Raw genomic sequence first — 24,895 nt, 5'->3', positions numbered from 1 at the left:
TCACAGAAATGTCTTCCAGTTATTCTAGGCCCATTGGTTGAAGATGTATGCCCCAATATCAAAGAGGAACCTTGGGGTGACTGTCCAGGCAGCCAGATGTCTGTCATTTATTAGTTTTGGAAGTTGCTTGCTGTGCACTTCCTGTTTACTGAGGTAATATTATGTCTTTCTTGAGTCTCTGATGGTGTTGAAGATTATATAGTTATACTATAGTTTTCCTTGGTTATGATAGAAATTAAATTAAGTATAAAACTTTGGACCCACCAAGATGATATAGATAACAGAGTATTTTCTCTGAATTTTCCAAATACTAATGGACTGGACATTGTGATTGTATTTCTTACTTGATAACTATTCTTATTCTATATAGTTTTGCATTGTTAGAGTTAAAACCTTTCATTTTTATTTAGATAAAAAAGGGGAAATGTTGAGGGAGAATTGTTCATACAGTCAATCTACTGTGCCAATAAAGCAACCTTGAGTCAATGGATAGAGTCAGTGATTGGCTGACTGTGATTAGTCATAAAGTTCTTGGAGGATTGAGGATTGAGGAGGGTGGCTAGAGAGGACAGGAGGAAAGGGTGTAGGAGTTCTGGGGAATTTCCAGGACTGGTGGCTCAGGAAAAAAATGGAGAGAGGGTCAGGCAATCGCTCCATTTTCCTTTGATTTATCAGATCTTAATCTCAATTTCTGTTTTTATTATACTGGAACAAATTAGATAATTATTATATCTGGCAGCCACAGAGATTTAAAGATAAAACATCTCTTTTTAAGTAGAGAATGTTCAGAGAAACTGACTCACAAAAGAACTTCTTTTACGTAAAGTATGATGTTGCAAATTGTTTAAGAATATTTGTTGTTTCAAAAACAATTCCCACATGACTCAGTCAAATTAAAATTCATTAAACACAATAATGAAATAAGTTTAAGAAATACCCAGAAGCCTAGGAGGGTGAAAGCAATGAATCATACATCTTAGAAAAATAAAGCAATACATTTGATAAAGTTATTTATATTCAATAAATAAAGACTGCAGATTTTGCATCTTAAAAGTCCATGAATATGTAGACTTCATTGCAAAGACACTCATTCTCTTAAGTCTCACAGGAATTTGTCTTTGAGTCTCTTTTCATGATCTACTACTTTTCTCTTAAGTGCTGTGTGTTGACTAATCATTAACTGATGAATTACAGATGATGTTAAATAGCCATGGGAAGAAATTCAAAATGTAGAGTAAAAACATAAAACTCTCCTCATGTCATCAGCTTCTGAAGATTCTGGAGAAATCAGTTTGAATGAGAGTACTCTACTGCAGGTTAACATTAACCACTATCCACACAATGATTTGAACAAAATGAGATGTTATTCCAGAACACAGTCCCAAGTAAGACATGAGTGCACACTCAAGGAAAGAAATAAGGAGGGAAGATTTGAGAGGAAGGATAAATGCTGGCCTATTACGGGCATCAGAGTATCTCCATCCTGCTTGTAGTGCTGGAGTCGCTAAAGGTAGCAGGGCAAGTGGACACTCCTACCACTTGAATTGTTCTAAATTCAAAGATGTGCTTTGGATATATTGTTGCAAGATGAATGAAATTCATTTAGAACTGATGAAGTCCCAAGTGAAACCTGGACATTTATATTTTGGATAACACAATGAATTTTTTTATTCTAATTAATTTTGCTTGTCTGTAACATGAGAACAGTGGTGCCTATTTTATATATGATGAGGCTGAAGGGAGATAGTGTTACATAAATAAAAGTGTTAATTAAAATGCACTAAGCATTAGTTGCTATCGTATAATACTAAATAACATAAACAGATTTCTTTACTTTTCCTGCTTATTATGAAATGAAATGACCAAGGGGAGAAATACTTGGAGACAAATTAACACCACATTAGCTAGGGTACTAGGTGTGGAAAATATCAATGCTTTATGAACAATAATAATGTCCTTCCTTTTTATTGCAAGTCCTGTTTGAGTTTTAAGCTCATTAAAAGAAGTCTGATTGTCTTGTATAATATATGACAATATAAGCATTATAATCAAGAAAGCAGTGGAAACTATATAAAAAGCAAGATTTTACCTTCTTATTTCCAATATAATAGTACCTTTTCAGAAAAAAACATATTTTATATATATATATATATATATAATTGCTTCGCAAAGGCAAAATAGCTTCTAAAACTACACATTATTCATGAAATTCATTTCTCAATGAAAGACTTATTCAGTAAATATTTTGATGCAATACTTTTTCCATTAAATTCAGGATTCAATATTGAACAGATTAATTAAGGAATGATGAGCATTTGAGGGGGATCAAAGCATTCTAGTTATCTCTGCCTTCAATCTCTAGTTTAAATGCTCACTGGGTTATAGAAAAGCTGCTGAGATTCCAACCAGCTTCCTAGGAGAAGTGCTTTCCAGCATGCTTTCAATAGACCAGGATTGCTAATAAAGAAAGTTGAAAATATCATATGAATATCATCATTCAAGCTCATGAGTTACATAGTACTATCTTTTCAGACTCAGCATGAGAAACTTGTTTTCTAAATTGTATAATGCTTATATCAAGTCATTCCTGGGTGTGAAAGACAAAAATGTAAGTAAAATACTGAAAGGTAGAGGCAGTCATGAGCATGATTAACTATCATGGGACATATGAGGGAAGTGGAAAAGATGAAAATAATATTCCTCATTACCACTCTATCTTTAATGTTTTATTTTCCTTCAATTGAACTTTGCTTAAGAAACAGATCTTGGGGAAATTTAGAGGAGTGGTAATAAATTTTAGGGTGTTGGTGATGGAATGCTTACTAGAGTAGGTATAGAATATTCTTGAAGGTGGGAACAGACCTGAAGGTTGAGGGTATTTATTTTCATTTTTATATAAACTTTTGACACTCAGTTTATTTGATCAATGTTTAGTGTTTCATGTCTTCACAGCTTTAGAGTTTTGACTGGAGAATATTTTTACCAAATAATTTTTCAATAAATATTTGCTAATCGGTTAATGTGGTGGATAGCATGAGTGTTTGCATCTTTGTTGGTACTGCTGTGGGTTTATGTTCATTTTGGAAGTGTCTATTTTCATAACAGGAACACTTCATATAACATTTTATCAGTTCAATTTCATGTGGACCCAGTTCTCTAAAATGTTACAGTAGAGTTCCAAAAATGTGTAAGTATACATAATATATCAACAAACTCTACGAGCAGTTTTTGTCAACCTGTAGAACTACTACACTGATTGAGTTTTATTAAGATAAAACTTAGTATTGAGTAGAATCGCACATGTGGCTCAAAAGTTGGTGGGTTTGTAGAGCTGAAGAAAGAAGAGGGACATGGACAATTGGATGTGAAATTGAAGTTGACACTAAAATGTCCTGGCAGGCGGTGTGGTTTCTGGCTTGATCCAGATGCGGCTTCATCTCCATCTGGGGGAATGAATCATTGCTGGTGTCTCACATCATCCTCACCATCTGTCATGGCAAACTTGGCAGCATGACTGGCATCTGAGTGAGGCTGTGAGGCTGAAAGAAGCTGGATCACACTGGCTACAGAGGGTTCTCCATGCCCTGTTGATGTCCCTGAAGGATACAGGGACTTAGTCAGCACAGACACAAGCCTCTAATATGGCATGCTAAAAGTGATTAAGATGTTGAAAGGAAGGGGGCAGGGGAAAGTAGGCAAGCCTTCAGCAGTTAAAAATCCCTTTATTGTCCTTGAGAACACCATCTTGTCAGTTAGGGTTAGGGTTACAACCCAGGGTACTTTCTGAAAATGATATGCCTTTAGTAATTAAGCATAAATTAGAAAGGTAGTGTAGAAGTCTCTGGGGTGTTAGCAGTAGAGATGCTGGTAAAGCATACTAGCTTCCTTTAGTGTGTGGCACCACAGGCAAGTGTCAGAAAGCAAGAGACAGCAGGAAGACAGTGGTACCTTGGCCACATAAGCAGAATGTATAGAAAGCTTTGTTTCCACATCCAAATCATATCATCAAGGCCAATACAAAGCTACAGATATTGTATGGGCTACTGGAGATTTGCATTTCTGTTTTTATTTGCATGAACCAATTTGCTGTTGGGTGCGAGAAAAGAGAAGCAGAAAATCTCCAGATCAAGGTCTACCTACAGTATTCTCCCCAGGAAAATGTAATGAGCCCTAGCTGAATGAACTTCTGAACAATCAAGCTGATAGAGAAGAATCTTGTACAATGAGCCCTATTCTTAGAAGAAGAAAGTATTTGTTAAACTGGGCAACTAATCAGTTGCTCCAACCATGGTGCTGCTGCCTTGAGCCTTCTTATACTAAAATGTTACTTTATTATTTGAGTTTCTGGTGAACATTTATTTACTTGTTTGGATTATGAGCACATATTTGAATATTTCATTCCTCTACTTAGCTCTCAAACTATTAATTATTTATAATGGGCTCAACTCTTAGATCCAGAAACATTTTGTTAATGACAGTGTGCTTATTTCAAGTCTGTATGGTAACATGCCAACTTTCATCAGTGTGGAATACTTCTGCACCTAGTTGGCTAAGATGAAACAGAAAGACAGCTACTAGCATTATGAATTTTGAGATTTTTTTTTCTTTGCTGAAGTCCAGTGGCACACGCACGAGTAGACAGCAAAATGATTCTCTTCCCACAGCAGAGCCCTGTACAAAGGATCCAACAAAGTGGGAGAGGATTATGAAGGAAGTTGGAGGATACAGCAAGCTTAGCTCTCTCCAGAAGAGCATTTGGCAAAAAGAAGCAAATTCAAGGGTGGATCAAATACATCTATGGTGACAGCTGACCTTTACCCTCCTTTGATTTCTATATCCTGCCCAATACCTGAGAAGTCATGTTTGGCAGAGACGCAAGGCAGGTGCTTCCCATTCGAATATCCTTTAGCGTAAACGTGCATTCTTTAGAGTCCCCTAATTGATGATGACCTCCATTTCTTTTTCTGTTGAATATATAAAATATTCTGAATAATCTTGAGAGCTATTATGGGGATTGTACTTAGGAAAATTCAAGTAAAATACATTGCATGTTGTTGAGTGAGTAATCAGAAACCTATAGTGATGCTGAAGGACATGGAACATTTTTAGGGTGATGTTCGTAAAAAAAAAAAAAAAAATATTCACAGCTATCCAAATGACAGAATGTGGTGTTTGTATTAGTGAGACTACCTATTGTGGTGGTATTCTAATTTAACTGAAATGTGATTTTGATTGTATGTTAATAAATAAAGTTGCCTGGGGGTCAGAGCTATTAGAGCCATAGACAGAGTGTGGAGGTGGTGGTGCACACCTTTAATCCCATAGATCTTTGTGTGTTCAGGGATACAGCCAGCATTGGAGACATACGCCTTTAAGACCTAGAGGGCTGTACATACAGACAGTGACGAGGCAGTCACGTGTTTGGGTTTACAACCAATGAGAAGGCAGAACAAAATACTATGAAAGGACAGACACACAGGAAATAGCTCTCTTTCGGGAAGCTAAGACCACCGTAGGAGGAAGGGTGAGATTTTAGCTCTGAGCTCTGATCTCTTGGCTTTGTCTTTTACATTGGTTCTGTGTTTCTTATTTAATAAGACTGTTGGTTACATCTACAAATGGCGCCAAACGTGTTGGCAAGAGTTTCTACCTAAAACCTGAGAAAAGATTCTAAAATGGAGGTAAAAACAGCTTCCTAATTGTCTCTCTCAAATGAGCGGCAGCCTGCCGGTTTGAGCTACTGGCGGGTTCCTAGCATGCGAGCTCGATCTGCAGTATGGCAGGAATGAGGCCTCTGCAAGTGGCACATTAAGCTGCGTGGTGGATTTAGCCTTTGCTAGTACAAAACAAAAAAAGAGGTTTCTGGGCTACACACTGCTTGGATAAAAGCATAGACCCACGATGGCTCCCAGAGCTGGCAGAAAACGTACCACTGCCATGTTGGGAAGCTGAAGTGGGCGGAGCCAACAGCCACAGCACCATTTCAGGCTTAAAAGGCTACAATTTAAAGCAATAGGCTCAAGGTAATATAAAAAATAAGCCACATAAAGATGGCTACCACACAGAGAATCTGGATTATGTTCTCTTTGATATTTGTAACTGAAGAAAAACATTTGATTACAAAAGCTGTTGAGTTATGCCAAAATGTGTATTTTAAAGGTACCTTGACGTCAAAATTTGGATGTAAGGATATGTTGCTTTGAAAAAGAGGCTCTGCTTTTGTTTCTACAGAAAGCCAGAGGCTATGGATTTGTTCCAGATTAAGATATATCAGGTTTGACCAGCCAAGACCCCCTGAAAGGTCTCCGATGACACCATGGCCCAAATGATCTAACATCCAGAATCGTTTCAAGGCAACTGGCTCAGACGATACAGCCTCACGGACTACTCCATGATCCTTAAATTTTCTTTATGTCCCCATAAGATACAGAGCCCCCCTCCAGCAGGAAGTAGTAAGAGAAGCTACGCCCAAATTCCCAAATATACCAAGCTGGCTTTGGAGATGTGTCAAAGTTAAAACCTTCCTTTTTAAAAAAAAGAAAAGGGGAAGTGCTGTGGGATGGTCTGTATGTCAAATTGCTCTGATTGGTCAATAAATAAAACACTGATTGGCCAGTGGCCAGGCAGGAAGTAGGTGGGACAAGGAGAGAGGAGAATTCTGGGAAGCAGAAGGCTGAGGCAGGGAAATAGCCAGCCGCCACCATGACAAGCCACATGTGAAGACACCGGTAAGCCACAAGCCATGTGGCAAGGTATAGATTTATGGAAATGGATTAATTTAAGCTATAAGAACAGTTAGCAAGAAGCCTGCCACGGCCATACAGTTTATAAGCAATATAAGTCTCTGTGTTTACTTGGTTGGGTCTGAGCGGCTGTGGGACTGGTGGGTGACAGAGATTTGTCCTAACTGTAGGCCAGGCAGGAAAACTCTAGCTACAACCTATCTTTTGGTTCTGACTACATTTGCATTGTGTTTTCCTTAAACCTTAACACACTGAGAAAACGGATACCATGTAGACTGACAAAGTCAATTTTACTAACACCATGACCCTTAAATCTTTAGCCAGGAAATACTGCATTGCCTGAAAAGAAATTGCTGGAAACTCATGTCAAATTATAAAACAAGTTTTAGATGCACTTATGCTAGCTGCTCACTGTGGTGTGCTGGTTTAAAGTTACAGTCAGATGAGATCCCTGCAGCGCTTCATCCCTTCTGTACAGTTCCATAAATTAACAAAGCCTCCAGCCCACCCAAAGACTTCTGTTCACATACATCATGGTGAGAGCAGCAGAAATAGTCTTCCTCAGGGAAGAGTACACCAATTAGTTACCTAATACCAAATGCTTAGCCCTGAAAACATGCAAGTAACCTTGTTACAGACTGAGCAGATTATATTTAGAAATACATGAATATAAGACATATGACTGTAACAGCAATTAATCAAAAAGAGCCAAGGATTTGAAAGAGTAAAGAGGGTTATAAGGGAAGGAAGGGAAGAGGAAATGGTAAAATTCTCATATTATAATCTCAAAAATAAAAGAAGCAAAATAATAAAATTAAAGTAGTGCTTTGTCCCTTGGTTAACTCCACAACTTAGAATGTTTGAAATGTGGCATTTATGTTTATTATTATTATTTACTAAAACCCTTTTGTATCACTCATTTGTGTTAAAGAAAAAAGTAGACTCTGTTAATAAAAAAAAAAGTAATCATGATCATTTGGTAATAATTATCCCAAATGACTGACTGAATGTTAATCCATTTGCTTTTTAAGAAAATAAGATGTACACAAGAGCTAAGTTATGTAATATAAGAAAGTAAGCTATTAAAATAAGTATTTGTGAAAGCCCAAGACAACGTAAGAGCAGAGGTCAATTTTAAATTGATGGCCATGTCAAGATGAACATTTTAAAAATAAAAATGTCATTAATTCCATTCTGGTGGACTCAAAATTATTAAGATTATATGTTTAGAGAGGGAAATTTCCATTCTGTTTTTCTCAACACCAAGTAATGTTATTTTGAAGCCCTGGACATACTTTCAGTAAAAACAAAAAGGTTGTTACCAGGTTAGGACCCTTCATAGTTTGGTGGCCTTGTGGCTGTCTGTTCCAAATGAGGCCAATAATTTGTGAGATAAAATGACTGGCACAAATTGTTTTCCTTTTCAATGAAAAATGAAAGTCATCTGCTTCACTTTATTCATAAAGAGTAAAATGTAAAAGATATATCTTTTCTTCATTAGAAAGTAAAGACAGGTATGATGATACATGTCAGCCAAAACCGTGGTCTGTGTTGTATCAAGAAGGTCTGAGTGGAATGCATGACAGCCAGATAGTTGTAGATATTTAAATGTTTTGTTTAATTTTGTGTAAATATATTACTTGTCTGGAGAATGATTTTTTAAAATAAGTTTCATGAGACTGCATAGGTATATAGGTATTCATTCTCTCTTACATTTCTTAAATATGACAGTGTTTTTCTAGAAATGACCTCATAGATTCGGTCAAAAGAAAAACCATCATGAGAGATGAGATATTTCCCTAGGTGTTTTTTCATAATTATAAAATTAATCTTATTTTTTATTTCCCCCAGGATTGTTACATTTTTATATACTTTCCAAGGCAGATTCTGAACTATTCTTTTGTGGTTGGACAAACCCCAGTCTTCAGAGACTGAGAACAGTCTCCTGTCAGATGTTGCATTACTGAGTTTAGAATTAATTCCTATGAATCACTTACGAAGCCTGGGAATAAGGCAGAACACAACGCATTTCCCATGACCCCATAGTGAAGCCGGCATTGTCCCATCTAGTGAAGCCAGCCCTTTTGGTGAACACCACCCTAAAAATTACATCAAATAAGACAGAAAGGAAACAGCACAGCTTTGACAATGTTTTTGAAAAAGAATACGTTTATACCTGTGTTTTATTATAAATAAACAGGTTCTGTCATGTTTTATCTTCTTGCCAGCAAATGAAGGACATTGTTTCATAAAGCTTCTAAAATGTACATGAATATTTCATTAAATCATATTTCCTTGAGAAAATAAAGTTCCTTCGCATTTATAGCAGACAGTTTTGAGGAGTTTGTAATTGTAAGACCAGGGTAGCCAGTACCGGTTGCTTGTGGAACAGTACTCCTCAATTTTTAAAACTTTTTCTTAAAAAATAAACATACAATCATAGGTGTTCATTTACTTTAAAAATTCTAACGATGAAGAAAATTATTGTCTATATATTTAAGTCCTTGTATAAATTACAAAACTCAAGTCTATGTCACAGAGTCCCTTCCCCATAGGAAGCATAAAGCACTTTTGTGGTACCTTTCACCAGTAAATATTTGTATCACATTGAAGTTGACAAACAAAAGAAAAGTCAATATTGCATCTTTAAGCCCTAAGAGAACATTCTTCTAAGCTGTCTCTTGTGATGAATGAGCTTCCAAAGTCATTTGATTGCCATAATTTAACTCAATCTCAAATAAAGTTATATAAAAGTAATACACTTATTGACTTCAGTAGAACTCTGACTGTGAAATATCAGTGAACTTCAGACTCTTCTTGCTTGAGGTCAACAAACACCCTTTGGAAGACAACCAAGAGTACTTTAAGACCAGGACAACAAAATAAAATTATAACAACAACAACAACAATAATAATAACAATAAAATAACAACAATAAAATAAAAATAATAACAGCCAACACTGAGGTAAACTCCCCTTCTAAAAGGCAATGCGTGTTGCCTGGACTGTCAGGAGAGAGTTCGATTGTCCCTGATACCCAAATGTTTTTCTAACCAGAGTTCAGCCAGTTGCATGGTTGAGGCAAAAGTACTTGCTTTAGATCCTAAGCACATCTTATACTGCTTAGGGTCCAAGTTAGGATCACAATGAACTGGATGGAAAATATGCACCACTCCTACTTCTTGACTTCTGAAGGGTTGTAAGCCAGATAGGATAACTTTGTTGTAGAGATCTACATCTTCCAGTCCCCAGCCTTGTATTGAGGTATCAAATCCACCTGCACCCAGTAGATCACTTTTGTAAATACAAGTGATACCATAGCCATAGTCTCTCCAAAATCCAGTTTCCTTTGAAAATACAAAGTCATCCTCTGGGGGAGGATTTCCCATGTGGGTCACCTTTGGGTCGTACTGGCTAAAGATGATGGGGTAGTATACCTGTTGTCCCTGAATTGTATTGTCTCTACATCGCTGGAGAAAGTCTCCTCTAAAGATCAAGTCAACATCACAAAATAGCAGCAATGTGTCATTGTCAAACTGAGAAGAAGCCATTTCAAGACCAAGACCTCTGGAAAACTCCCCCTTCATGGGAATCAGCATCATTTCTGCGTTAGGGTACCTGTTCTGATAGTCTTGTATCAGCTCAATGTGCTTGTTGGACTCTTGGCCAGATTCCCCACTGAAAAGGATGATGACCAGCTTTACATTTTGCTTTGGGATAAGACAGGTACTTTCAAAATTTTCCATGAATCTCAAGAAAGTATCATACCTTCTAATGAGGGGAACAAGAATGTGCACTTTCTTTTCTTTGTGCCCTCCTATTTCTTTGGTCTCTTGAAGAGAAGAGAGTGTTTTTAGAGAATTGGATATTAAGGAGAAGGACTGAGTGCCGCTGTTAATACTCTCCACCAAACTGTTGACATCGAGTTCTTCCATTTCTCTGAAGAAAGGCTTGCTAAACAACTGCTGAAGATAGGCATGACGCCTCACAGGCACAGTCAATTTCCTTCCTTTGTGCCTTTTGTACAAGAGGAGCAGATCCAAAATGTACTCCACCCCATGCATGGGATCAACCCTGCGGTAGCCATACTGAATTTCCTTGAAGTCAATGAGCCGGCCCCTACTCTTGGCATTCTCGTTGATCATCTCCATCACCTGCAGGACGGTGTCATCCAGGGCTGTCCGAAGGATGCTGTTGATGCTCTGTCGAGGAGGCTGGTTCTCCGCGGCTGAGTAAAGCAGCTTCCCTGTCAGGAACTCCCACTCGATGACCTCATTTCTCTCCCGGGGCTGGAAGTGGTTGAAAGAAGGCATCACTCCCAGCTGCTGGTCCTCTTTGCTCACTTCACTGTTGCTGAGCTTGCTCATGAGTGCACTTTCTCTGTGGAGCTGGATGGTGCGGTAGCGGAGCTCGGAGATCTTGCGGCTAAGCATGTAATTATGCAGTCTATATTGGTACGCCGGCCTTTTGTTTGGATGAAGGGTGATGGCTGCGTGGATTTTGCTGTTGTGAAGGTCTTGGATGTAACCCTTGCGATTGTGCTCGTAGTTTTCATGGAACAGCTGTTGCATCTGAAAAGTCAAGGCAACCAGAATGTAAGATTAAAAGGAAAATTAGCATGAAAATTAAACATTTAAATGAAAATATTTAATAAATATTTACCAATTTGGCACTCTGTGGTCAATATACTTCCTAAATTTATACTTATATGAAATCACAAGTTTTATTTCTAAAACCAACAGATAAAGTTGTACTTATCATGTATAATATGAGGTTTTAAAGTATGTGAAATTAGTGGAGTGACTAAACATAGCTGAATAGCATATTTGTTATGCCATAGGTATCATTTCATGACATACACCCTTTAAGCACATACTGCATTATTATTGACCTCACCCTCATTTTATATAGTAGTATATATATTGACACAGTGTGTCAATGAAGCTTTTATCTCATCTCTCCTGGTAACCACTATTTTACTTTGTGCTAATTACATCAACATTTTATTTCCCCTTGGACTCAGGTAACAAATGCCAAGAACATAGGAGGGAATACTGTAAACCAATGTTTTACATATTTTCAAGCATTTTGTTTCTCTATTTTTCCAGAAACTAGCCCCAGATCGTTCAAATATTTCCATAATCTCCTAGTAGACCCTTTAGAAGCACAGTGGACATACCATGGGTATCTCTAAGAGAATGTTCGTTGAAAAGTAAGACAAAAAGCCTATTGCTTGGCATGGCAGGAATAGGCTCTCCGCCAGATGATCATTTAGTGTCCTAGCACACCAGTTTCACTGAGGAAGTTCTTGGTAAGAAGCTGAGGTAAACAGCTCATGTCAAGTTGTATTCAGTTAGATATGCTTGACACCCTGTGAACCAGGAAAGCTTTCAGCTCTCTATAACAAATTTACTAATTCTGAAACCCACGTGAAAATACATAGTTTTAAAATCAACATTCAAACTTCTTTCAGTATTCAATGCAGCTCACACTTCTTCCTTTGACAGGAATCAAAAGCATTCTACCACACCCATCACGATAAGAACTATTAAAGAAGAAGCTTCTCTAGTGAGGGTTGAGCAAGACATTGATCTATGAATATAGTAATATATCATTAGGAGTCATGTTATGATCATTTATCAGAATAATTGTAGTAGGTTTTCCCCTGGGCACATAACCTATCTATCTAGTCTCAGATTCTTGATCTCATCAGCAATATCAGGTATGTGTTGGATCTCATAGAGGTGGCCTTAAATCCAAGTGAAAAGTGGTTGTCACTCCCCTGACGTTGTGCCATGATTGTACCAGTGTGTATATCTTGCAGAGAGGTCATTATTATAGCTCACAAGGTTCATAGTTAGGTAAGGTTGATTATTATTTTTCTCCTTTAGCAGCATGTATAGTACCTTCTAGCACTATGAATGCTAGCAAATGGGGGTAAGCTTCCTGTTGAGTACAAGCTACATTTTTCCATATTCTATACTGAAAATGTGTGATGTCTTCAGGAATAGGATATTACCAATATGTTGTGGAGGGTAACCACAGCATTTAGGGACTCGATAGGACCTTATTAGTCAATGACTCAAAAAGAGGTAATACATTCCTGTATGGGGGTTTTATTGGTAGCATATGGTGTCTAGTTGGGGATAGGAAAAATTCTCAAAAGTATCTCATTTATATATACTTCAGGTAATATAGTAATTATGATAGCATCTTCAATATATTTTTTTACTAAGAAGTATATAGCTTGTTGTTCAAATTTCTTACTTTCATATTTAAAGTGGATCAATCTATATAGGATGGACAGTTAATCTAAGAACTATACTTTGGAACCAGCTAGGATAAGTATACATAGGTTTTTGATCACTGGGCTCTATCATGTCTAAGAGATTTCATAGTCAGTCTGTTTGATCCTTTATCTTCTCTATAGAATGGAGAAATGCCAACAACTCCAATGCTTATTGAAATTGCATTAAATAGGATAAAAGTATGCATGACTTTTAGCATTGTGGTCTATCTAGTAGACAGTATTCAGTAAACAATAATTACATAGAAATAATTATTCAAGGACATGGCAACTTTATTTTAAAATTGTGCTTATTTTTAAATTAGGACTCTTCAGAGAATTAAGATTGCACCTTCAGTTAACACATGCCTTTATTTTCATGCTCACCAAGGTACAATTTGAAAGTTGGCTACATATAGTCAGTGCTTCAGGATACTTAATGTACTATTGGCATATTAAATTACAAAAAAAAAAGACAACATTGTGACTATTTCACCAAATTAAAATTCGTGGGGATTAGGTTGATTAATTAAGAGTCCATTAAGAAGAAAAGAGTTAAAACTAAATGCAGATATTATATTCACATGGAGCACAGCAAAAATTGAGAAAAGAATGTAAAGTTTACACTTGGAAATTATAGGAGCTTGCTTGAGGTGATTTACAACTTAGAGTTGAATTTGCTTGTTGTTCTTCCAAGAGTTATCAGTTGAATTTGTGGCATCACCATGTTACAAAAACAAAATCACAGCTGTAATGATGTCAAAGGCTCCTCCAGTCACCCACAACCTCAGTGTCTGAGAGGCTATAAAAAAATCCTATTAGGAAAAGTCAGAAAGGAAAACAACAAATGTCCAGAGATGGTTCAATATGAATTATCGTTACACTTTACTATATTAAGTTCTGTTTGCATTTACATTTATTAGTAATGGAAATATAGTATGTATAATTTATGGAATGATCATAGATATGCAAAAGAAAATTTTTAAAATCCTTTAGATACAGGAAGGAGTTGAGTATTTAAATAGACACAAGGTCAGTATAAGAATAGCAGAAAGCTGATTTATTAGATTTTAAAATGGTTATACAACTGTATCCTTTTACTAGATACCATTAAGCTATACAACTGCAAAAGAAGAATTTCCAAGAATGTAAGTTATTTACAAACAATAATGTTGAAAAGAAAATACACCCAACTCCAATTTAAAATGATATTGGTCACTAGGAAAATCTTGGGGATTTCCATGGGCTGCTGAGGATGAGAAGGCCATGCAGGGCATTGCCTGTGGTGAAAACTCCCACAAACAGCATAGTTCACAAAGCGCTAGGAAAAGAACTGGTCTAAAAACGTTGAGCACAAAACCCCTATTTTATAACTTGGATGTAGACACTCACATGAGAAACTCAGGTAGAATCAACCCCAGGGATTCAACATCTGCTTCAAAGAAGTAGAAAATATAGAGCTACGAGAGGTATGAAGCACAAAAAAACAAGTTTTCCCATGGAACAGATTTAATATTAGGCTGTAAAGAAAATCAATGTTGTGTCTTTGTTGAAATTAGCAAGTACACAACTGTTTTGAACACACTTCCAAGATAAATCTAAGGTAAATATCTTGCCTGGTTAAAAGTATTTCAATCTGAGATAAGTCAATTTTCTAAGAAAGGAAAATAGTGTAACAAAATACAAAGACCCATTTTAAAAAGCTAAAATGAAGAAATACCACTTCTCTCAATCCCCATAACACACACACACACACACACACACACACACAGAGAGAGAGAGAGAGAGAGAGAGAGAGAGAGAGAGAGAGAGAGAGAGGATAAATAAATAATAAATAATAATAGAATAATAAATAATAATAGAATAAACAACACAGTAAACCAATTTTAAAAGAGACAGTACTATTGAAGTAAAAGTATATCTATATGCTAAATTCACTTAACAGTATTCAAAATTAAATTAACTAAGAAGTTTTAAAAAGAGAAACAACAAAACCTTTGGAAGAAAGAAAAAGTTTCTAGCCAGCTTCTTGTGAAAATGGCAGCCTTAGTGGTGCTTGCCATGTTTTCTGAACTAAACACTGACAATGAGAAGATTTTGCAAATATATGCATATAAGGTAAATAAAAGTCGGGAACACTGTAACTGCATGGATAAAGAACAATGGGTTCAGGATGTCATAGAAAACTGCCCTGCAAAAATCCCAGTGGAAAGATCAACCTGAGTAAGAACCCTAATGGGAATCTGTAGAATAATAGAGAATGTAGCTAGTGTTAATGTCATCAGACAGAGCAAGCAACAGCCCCTTTGTGTACCAAAATATGTGTTTAAAAACATTTTATATGTTCTGTGGAGTGGATACTCTTGTCTCAGCAGACAAGAGCTATTCTTATTTTCCAGAAACCCTAATCAGAATTTACCTTAAAGTTATCTCATCTCTTAAAGTGTGTGTGTATGTGTGTGGGAGTGTGCATGTGAGTGCCTGTGCATTTGGAGACAGAGCTCAGTACTGGGTGTCTTACTCAACTGGTCTTCATTGTGTATTTTTTAAATAGTACTTTTGTCTATTCTTTAAAAATACATTTATACAACATACTTTGATACATATATATCCAACAGTACCTACCTACCTCTAGCCTCCTTATGCTCCTCACCCAGTTTCTCTCCTAACTTCATATCCTTTTTGTTACTATTAATAAGTCCCAGAGTCCAACCAGTATAAAATGTGTTAGATAGCATTGTGACACTTTCTAAAGAGGTGTGCTTTGTAATTCGTCTCCCCCTACATTCCCTGCCCTCTGCTACTCCACTCCTTTCTTCTATAGCTCCAAGTCCCCATATTCATTTCCTTGTTCATGGTCAAGTGTCCTTTGTCTACTCTTCATCCTTCTTCATGACCCAGTGTTACTCTCGGGTTCTTCTTTTTCTAGATTTTTAGACTTTACCCACACTTACACATGTTTACATAAATACACATATACTTTATAGGCTAGAATATGTGGGAGAACATTATTTAATCATACTGCTTACATACATCTCACTTAATATTATACTTTTAAGTTTCATCCATTTTCCTGAAAATCTGATGATTTCATTTTTCTTTACAGCTGAAAATATCCCATTGTGTATATGCACCACATTTTCATTGGCCATTAATCTTCTACTGATGACATCTAGGGCGGTTGTATTTCCTTGCTATTTTGAGTACCGTGTCCAGAAACACAGTTGTGCAAATAGCTCTGCAACAGAATACAGAATTTGGGGGAATATACTTAGTTTTTGAGACAGGGTCTCTCATTGAACCTGGATCTCACAGATTTGGTCAGACGGACTAGCCAATAAACTTCATAAATCTTTGTCTCGGATCCCCACAGTTCTGGTTCTGCAAACATGTACCTCAGCTAGGATTTTCCATGAGTGCTGGGGACTCAGACTCAAATCTTTGTGGTTGCTCAGCAAGCACTGTACTGAATGAGCTATTTCTGCAGACCTCCTTACCCTTAATTTTAAACATGTTGTTCAAGACACCAGCCATTTTTATAGAAACAGACTTTAGGAACAAATAAACAAGAAAAAAAAAATAAGTAATGCCATCAAAAGGATGAAGGAAAGTATTGAAAGTATTATTGTGACATAAGGTCATGCTGATAGATATATACACATCACCAAATGCTCTGTTACACTTCTCTATATATATAAACCAAGGAACAAATACAGCAAAAATTAAATGAAACAGTAGAAATTGAAATTTAAAGAAAAAGAGATAGAACTTAAAGTGATTTAAAGAATCTAGAAAGTTAAACCAAAAGACATAAAATTTTAAAAAAAATAATGGACAGAAGTTTAGAAAATGCACAGATCCATCTGGAGGTTTGTATGCTGCTGGAGGACAGTCATTTCAGGAGAGTCAACAAAGAAACAGGCCAAGAATTATCAACAAAATAATTCATGAAAACTCCCTCCAGATGCAACAGATGAAGGGCTGGTTTTCCCAAACTGAAAAACTTATTTAACAAAACCATAAAGATGGACCAACTCATGGAATGCAAATCAATGAAATGTTAGGATCCTGTGGCAGAAAATATGCTAGAAGCTTACTAGGAGAAGAGGAAGAAGAAGCTTATGAATGTCTTCTGACTTCTCAAAAAGAGAAAACTAGAAACAAAATCATGATTTGTTTTAAAATTTGATGGAACAAGGATGTCAACCCTGAACTGCCTGTCTCAACAGCAGGAGATAATAAGGTCAAGTTCTTAGTTTTAAAAAAATATCTATAGCACATTTCTCAGAAAACTGTTAACTGATCTGTTTTACCAAGCAGAGAGGAAAAACAAGAAAAAAGAAGACATTTGTAAAAACAGGGACATGAAAAGCAAGCGAAATTAAACTGATTTTCATGGAGAAGTTTGTGAGAGTAAACTACATATACATAATTGTAAATATTATATGTCCTTTATGAAGGGACACAGGGCAAGATGTACTTGTGCAGTGGGTGAGAGAAGGTTCTACCTTGTTTAGTAAGCCTTGACCCATGGGAGTGTACAATTGGATGGTTACAGGAAAATTGGCTTTCCTTAGCAATTTCCCTGTGAAAGGTGATGACCAGTCCATTCATACAAAGATTTCAATAAGTTCATACAGATGTTGTGAAATAATTTAATTTTGAATTAATTTATAAATATCAATAATGTTTGGGAAATCCTATCAAATGAAAGGGAAATAAGAGAAAAAAACAACATAAACCCAATGGGTAATGGATAAGATAGAGAAAAGAAAATCCTATCAATATCTTCATAAAATTGAGAGAGTGAGAGAAAGGGGTTGTAATAAAGAAATAAAAACTGGATGATGTGAAACAAGAAAACATTCTTAGAAATAAAAATGCTTGTTGAGTAAATCACTAGTTGGGAAAAGGCAGGAGTCTTTCACTTTTCATTATAAATCTCAAAGCATTACATGATGTTTCAACCACTTTGCATATAGGTTTAGATTAGTGAATTTACACCAATAACTAATTGTATACATATACATTTTTGACAAATATTAGCCACACCTGCTTTGTTAGAAAACATACCAGGAAAGGTATCAGGTTTTATGTTGAGTTTCTTGAACTTTTTGGAGTTGACTTCGGTGAAGGGTGAAGGATAAGGATCTAGTTTCATTCTTTTACATATGCTATTCACTTTGACCAGCACCACTTGTTGGCATCTTTTCTACAAAATGTCTGGAAAATGCTGTTACCATGTAGTCATCTGATGTTGATTACATTGAATCTAAATATTGCTTTTGATAGGGTGGCGATTATTATAGTACTAATCTTGCCAATCCACAAGTATGGGGCATCTTTCCATCATCTGGTACCTTTATAAGAGTGTAAGGGTCAGAGGTGGTAGATGACTCCGAGAAAGAGCATCTTCTAGACATGGAAGCTGCACATCTGAACTCACAGTGATTATAACAGCATGAGCAAGACCTATGAAAGCTCAAGGAAGACCAAATCCCAACATGAAAGAGGAGGTAAGCACAAAGTCCTACCCTTAGTCAAGGAGCTGCTAGCAACTTATAGTTGTTGGGGAGGAAGAGAGAGATAAGAGTGTAGCCCTGAGGAGCTGATCACACTCCAGTAGAGAGGCCACACATCCACGATTAAATAGGCAGAACAATTTTGTTTTAATTGACATTGGGGAGAGAAGAAAAAGGAAAAAAAAATCAAAAAACAAAACTTAACATTGGGTATGCAGGGAAGAGTAGCCATGGCTCTGGGTGGGGTTGGGAGAGGGTTGAATTTGCCAACACACATTTTTATAAAATTCTGAAAGAAGTAATAGTGGTTTTGTTTTTTCTGCTGTTTATATTGTTTTTAGCATTAGGAACTGGCCCTAGCATGTACAAGTACTATTTCCATCACCCATTCCCTCTACAAGGAGCTCACACACTTCTTTCCAAGGATCTTTTCCTCTGTTTCCCAGCTAGCAATTTTGTTTTCCATTTCTTCCTTTCCTTCAGTAAACCAAAGAACATCACCCATAAGGTCACCTTTGCAAACAACATGCAAGAAATTCCAGTCCCCAAAGAACTCAGAAATTTTCCTCCTGCATTTCTTGATAGTACTGTCTAGTGTAGAAACATTTGCTATTTCTTTCCTATGGGATTTTGAATATTCTGAAGAAAAGATCTATTCCTACTTGTTTGTCTCACCATAACTCAGCCAGTGGATGTACCTTGCAAGTTAGCACTAAGACAGAAGCCGCATCATCCAAGATGGACCTGGCAAAACAGGCATTTGAGAGTATGTAGCTCACAGAATGCTCTCAGCATTTACTCTGTTTATCTGAAGTGCTTAGAAAAGAACATGTGACATAGTAATTGCAATAGAAATCACCGTTTTATTGTAGTCACTTCTGTAGTCATTTGCTTATTGTGATATTATTAATGAAAATATTGAGTAAATAAATAAGAATGGCCTTCGTCAAATTTGCTTTAGAAAATTTCACTTACCATTTGATTTATCACCTGAATATTGGAAAATTAACAATTTATATCGTGAAGTCTTTGGTGTGATAAAGGAGAAATGAGAGACCGGGCCATGACTGGGAAAGCTGGCTGTGAACATCTTTGATGTTCTCCATTAAGGAGAAACAACGGCATTAATTCTTCTCTAGTAAGGATAAATTTTCCTTAATTTGTGTAAGAAAGCATTTCATTTCTGCTGATTTTTCTCAGATGTCACATTTTTTTGAAAAGAAATGATCCTCTAAGTTGCAAGCATTTGCATACATTTCTTTAATATAAAATTAAAGAGAACTGGGGCAAGAAGGTGTTCTTCTATTAGGAAGTGGATACTCCACAATTAGAATGATTACGAAGGCTTACAAGACAATAATGAATCATTAACACAGTGTAAAACATAATAGTGACTATGTACTAAAGACTTCGTAATTTGCCCTGTGAATATTTAAACTTGTGTCATTTTCTGTGATTTAGTTAAATAATACTGACGACTAAGTGGAGAGTGTTACTGCCCTAATGCAAATGCCTAATGGTGCTTCTTTTATTTTATAATATTAGAGAGAATAGAAGTCCTGAGAGGAACAGTGGTTTCTCCAATTAATACCATTATTCTTCCTTAAGGGCTGTCTTCAGACATTAACAGGAATGTGCAGAAAGTGTGTCCTACTTCTCTGACAAAGACACCACAGGGAAGACACAGCTTGATTTTAAATCTTAAGAAGAAGTCATTTTAGACAAAATCATTTAATTCCATAATTACAAAAAAATAATTTAAAGTTGTCATGGGATATACACAGTAAAGAAGCAGTTGAAAGCCAGGAGTTAGTGTAAGCATGAAAAAATATGCCCCTTTACACATCATTTATGTTTTTTACATGCACTATTCTTTTGTCATAGAGATTTAGGAAAATAATAGCACTTTGCCAATAAGCACAACTAATCTCTGAATTGTGCTTTTAAAATTCACTGTACAATATGGAATAAGACTGCATGGAACAACAATAACAACAAAAAACCCCATGAGAACCCACACACCCACCCTCCCACACAAACATACACACAAGCCAAATGAGAGAGTTGACTCAGGTGAGCGGCTTTCCCTGTGCTGATTATGAAATTTAACTATAGGCTATAAGATGCTGTCTTAGTTGGGGACTCTATTGCTGTGATGAAATACCAAAGCAACTTGGGGAAAGTTTATTCCACAGATCACAGGCTATCATGAAGAGAAGTCAGGGCAGGAGCTCACGGAAGGGACCTGCAGGCAGAAACTGAAGCAGAAGCTATAGGCAAACACAGCTTACTGGTTTGCTTCTTCTGGTTTGCTCAGTTTGCTTTCTCATGTACTCTGGGACCCCTTGCCAAAAATGCCATTGCCCACAAAGCTAGCCAGTTGCGAAAGTGCCCCATAGGCCAATCTGATGAAGACATTTTCTCAGTTGAGGTTCTCTAAGTCCCAGATGACTCCACCTAGTGTCAAGTTGAGAACACAAACACAAAGAAAAGAAAACAACAGTAACACAACCCCCACCCCACCCCCAATAATCAGGACAGATGCGACAATAGGAGGGCGCTGGAGAGTGGGTACAGAGGACCTGTGTCTTGTTTGTATGAGCCTATGTGACTCAATCACTATCTCAGAAAGCTGAGAAAAACCAACTAAATTCAAAACTTGAAATAAAGTGATTTACCTTTTTTCTCTTCTTGAAAGAGATCACTATACAGTGTAGTAAAGGCAGGTTTTGAAAACCGATAGTCCCGAGGCTGCACATGTAATCAGGCCAGTGTTTTGTCTTGCTTTAGTTGGCAAGTCCAACACTTTGAATGCATTTGAAATTGAAAAATGTTAAGTGGTCAGCGCATTTTCAGGCCTGTCAACTTTCGTCATGTTTGTTTTATATTTCTAATTTGCTTACAGTCATTTATGTTTTTAGATATTATTTTAAAGCCACAAAACTTGCTTTTTTTCCCTTTGAAATCATGTGACTGCTACACCATGGATTAAATTTGAGAACACTTTACTAGATGCTATAAGCTACACACACACACACACACACACACACACACACACACACACACACACACACACGACACCCCTACTATCTGATGATTCCTCTTACTGGAATTATCTGAAGTAATCAGGTTTAAGCACATACAATCAGCAAGAATGGTATAAGCCAGGAAGGGGAAAGGGAGCTGATATAGATTGGATACAGTGATCTAGTTTTGCAAGGCAGATTCCAGAGACCTGATGTGTAACACGTGAATGCCCTTACCATTACAGAACTTCACACTATACATGTGAAAAGTAGTTTCATTTATTTTGTATGATGCTCTAATGCCCTGAAAAAGAATTCACACCATGCTCAGACTGTAACTCTCTCATAAGTGTTTACACATGGGTCAGTTTTGTATACCGGTAAGATTTCTCTCCTGAACAATAACAACAGAAAAGGATCTCTTCAACTGTTGGTTAAGTTTTTCACACTATATCTCTGAAAAAGGAATAGAGATTTTGCCAACCAGACAAAGCAATGATAGAGAAAATTGCTTTAAAGAGCGTGAAACAGCAGTACTTCTGGACAGCTACATCAGAGCTCTGAGGTTACCAGGGCTGTGGCTCTTCCAATACAGCTATAAAGACATGTTTCTGTCACTTGCACCCAAGAATCCCTATCAAAAAGACTTACTCTGATCCATTTCAGGGTGAGAACTGTGCTAATTCCATATGATTTCAAAGGGGGGTATGTCGTTTGTTTAATTAGCTAGTTCATTCTTGCTTGAAATCCAAACTATGTACTCACATGGGTGGCTTATGCCATTAAAACAGATATCTCATTTTATTTTGCTAGATATTTTAGTTTCAGAAGTTAAAAGAATTTAGAAGAAAAACAGCTGTTAGATAATAAGCAAAATAGCTCACAGATGCCTAGAAGATTTTTAACAAAGATTTCTACACAGTATATATTCAATACTGTGGGGAAATACTTTAGTAACACAGAAAATATCTCACAGCTATTAACTATCAATAACTAATGCAGACCCCTCAATGGGGTATGTTCTGGACATCTGATACCTCATGCAAATACAAAGATTTAGAAACATAAAGGAATGACCAAATTAATCATTTCTCTTTGTAATAACTCATATTGATGCTACCAATGGTTTCTTTTTCTTTTCTTTTCTTTCTTTCTTTTTTTTTTTTTTTTGGTTTTTTTCAAGACTGAGTTTCTCCGTGTAGTTTTGGTGCCTGTCCTGGATCTCCCTCTGTAGACCAGGCTAGCCTCGAACTCACAGAGATCTGCCTGACTCTGCCTCCCGAGTGCTGGGATTAAAGGCATGCACCACCACCGCATGGCCAATGGTTTCATTTTGTACAGTTTGAATTGCCATAGGCATTCAACCACAGTTCAAAAATATTAAATGGAAAAGACAAGAAATAAACAATTTATAAGTTTTAGATGGAAGGCTATACTAAGTAGCATGATGAGATTTCATGATGTTCTCTGGGATAGGGATCATTCCTTTGTCTAGCAGAGCCACACTGTACGTATTCCCAACCTTCCAGTTATTCAGCAGCTATCTGGATTACAAGAGGAAGCCTCACGGTTTTGTAATGGAGGTCTTCAGTAGCACTTGTGCCTAACAACAGGCAGAAGGCACAAGAGCATCCATGGAGCACTTCCTTTATATGACAAGATAAATGACTTTGACTTTATACTAAAAGGGGACAATCTGATGAGGATGTTAGGAGATACGCTAAGAAAGAAACCTACCCATGGTACTGTGGAGAAGGAAAAGAGAAATGTGTGCAAGTATTGCCACTGCACAGTCAATGCTGAGTGTTTTGTTATGATGAAAACAGCATCAGATCGTGAACTCAGGCCATCTGCAGTGCCAGTGACTGCTGTTACTGTTCTTCAAAGGCATCTACCAAGGATATGGCAACTACTATGATCTGTTGTTAGTTTAATGAAATACTCTTCCCATTTCCTAATTAAAACAATCCTTGTTAGGAGTGAGCTATCACTCTAGTAAACTTAGAACCAACCATGGTCACAAAATTAGTAAGTGAACGTGCCTGATTGTCTCTATGCCTTACTTACCTGACACACATCCAGATAATGCCATATGCACACTTCCTGATGAACAGTTAAGAAATACTGATTGGTTATCTAAACCCACTGACTTTACTTTCTCAGCAGACGTTGAATTCTTTCTTCATAAACTGTCAAGTAAAATCTCCCATTCACTTTGCCCTTTAGACTTCTTATCTACCTATGAGTTATAATAAAAGAGGTAAAAAGTGTTTTCCAAGGTGCCGTTCTATAAACATTTACCTACCAGTGACTGATGTAATGTTAAGATAACCTCTGCCTTCACTGATGAATTCACTTTCTTCTAAAGGTTTGATGCCCACCATAGCTAGTAACAGACAATGGGAAGGAGGGAGGCTTTAACTTCGAGAATAGGCTTTTAAGAGTTAAAATATGTAGAGTAGGCATAGACTACTCGCATTATTAGCTTCTGCAAATGTTCAGTCTTTAGTAAGCATCATTAGTGATACTGTAGTGAACTTCAGGGAAACTTGGAGTCCTGCACAAAGAGTAACAAATGTAGCCACCTCTTACCAAATAGAAAGAGGGTCATTATTCAGGTTTATGTCTAATTGTGCCTGCAGGAAAGTTTTATATTAAAATATATTCTGAAATAGAAACAAGATATATTTTCAAGATTTTGGAGCAAATATTCTATGTTCATGATGTATATTACAGAGTAGCAGACATAAAGTATTATTAAATAAGCCACCTAGGAAGATAAACTTCAGGACCAGGTACACAGAAGATAGTCAACAAAGATGGAAGTCGGGTGTGGCGTGCTGGTGTGTGTCTGAAATTCTTGCTCCCAAGAAATCTGGGTCAGTGAGGCTACGTGGTGAGAAACTGTGCCTCAGGTGAGGAAAAGGAAAAGGAATAGTAGAAATATGGAGGGAAGGATGGGGTTTGCTTGGGAGAGGAAGAGATGGGGCTGAAATGGAGAAAGAGGACAGGGGAATAAAGCTGTTGCGACTATAATAGAAATAATCTAGTTTACATAAATGTGGACTCCATAAAAAAGGATGAGATAGTAGATTTGATGATAATGTCACAGTTTATTTTCACCTCTTTGCCTGAATATCATTGAAAAAGGACTTGGGTAAACCCTGTAATTCAACTTGCTTTTAGTTAAATTTTAGCATCACTGATTCGGTTGTCTGGCAGCAGAGGCATATAGCATTGGCATGCCGCTTACTTTTCTACTGCTGTGACAAAACACTGGGACCAAGTCAACATATAAAGGAAAGTTTAATTTGGAGC

At 36.8% G+C, this 24,895-nt stretch overlaps 1 protein-coding gene across 1 annotated transcript in view; it reads right to left on the bottom strand.

Moving 5' to 3' along the window:
• Positions 1 to 8,892: 8,892 nt before the first annotated feature.
• Positions 8,893 to 24,895, bottom strand: part of Chsy3 (chondroitin sulfate synthase 3) — a 228,128-nt gene continuing 212,125 nt past the window's right edge. Inside the window, exon 3 of the mRNA XM_028893705.2 lies at positions 8,893 to 11,314. Coding sequence (XP_028749538.1) covers positions 9,752 to 11,314 — 1,563 coding nt within the window. The 3' untranslated portion in view covers positions 8,893 to 9,751. The remainder of the gene's footprint in view (positions 11,315 to 24,895) is intronic.

This window comes from Peromyscus leucopus, chromosome 19 (genome assembly GCF_004664715.2).
Source record: "Peromyscus leucopus breed LL Stock chromosome 19, UCI_PerLeu_2.1, whole genome shotgun sequence".
NCBI classification, from domain to species: domain Eukaryota; kingdom Metazoa; phylum Chordata; class Mammalia; order Rodentia; family Cricetidae; genus Peromyscus; species Peromyscus leucopus.
Note: the sequence above shows the minus strand (reverse complement) of the source record. Positions and strands in the feature narration are given on the sequence as shown.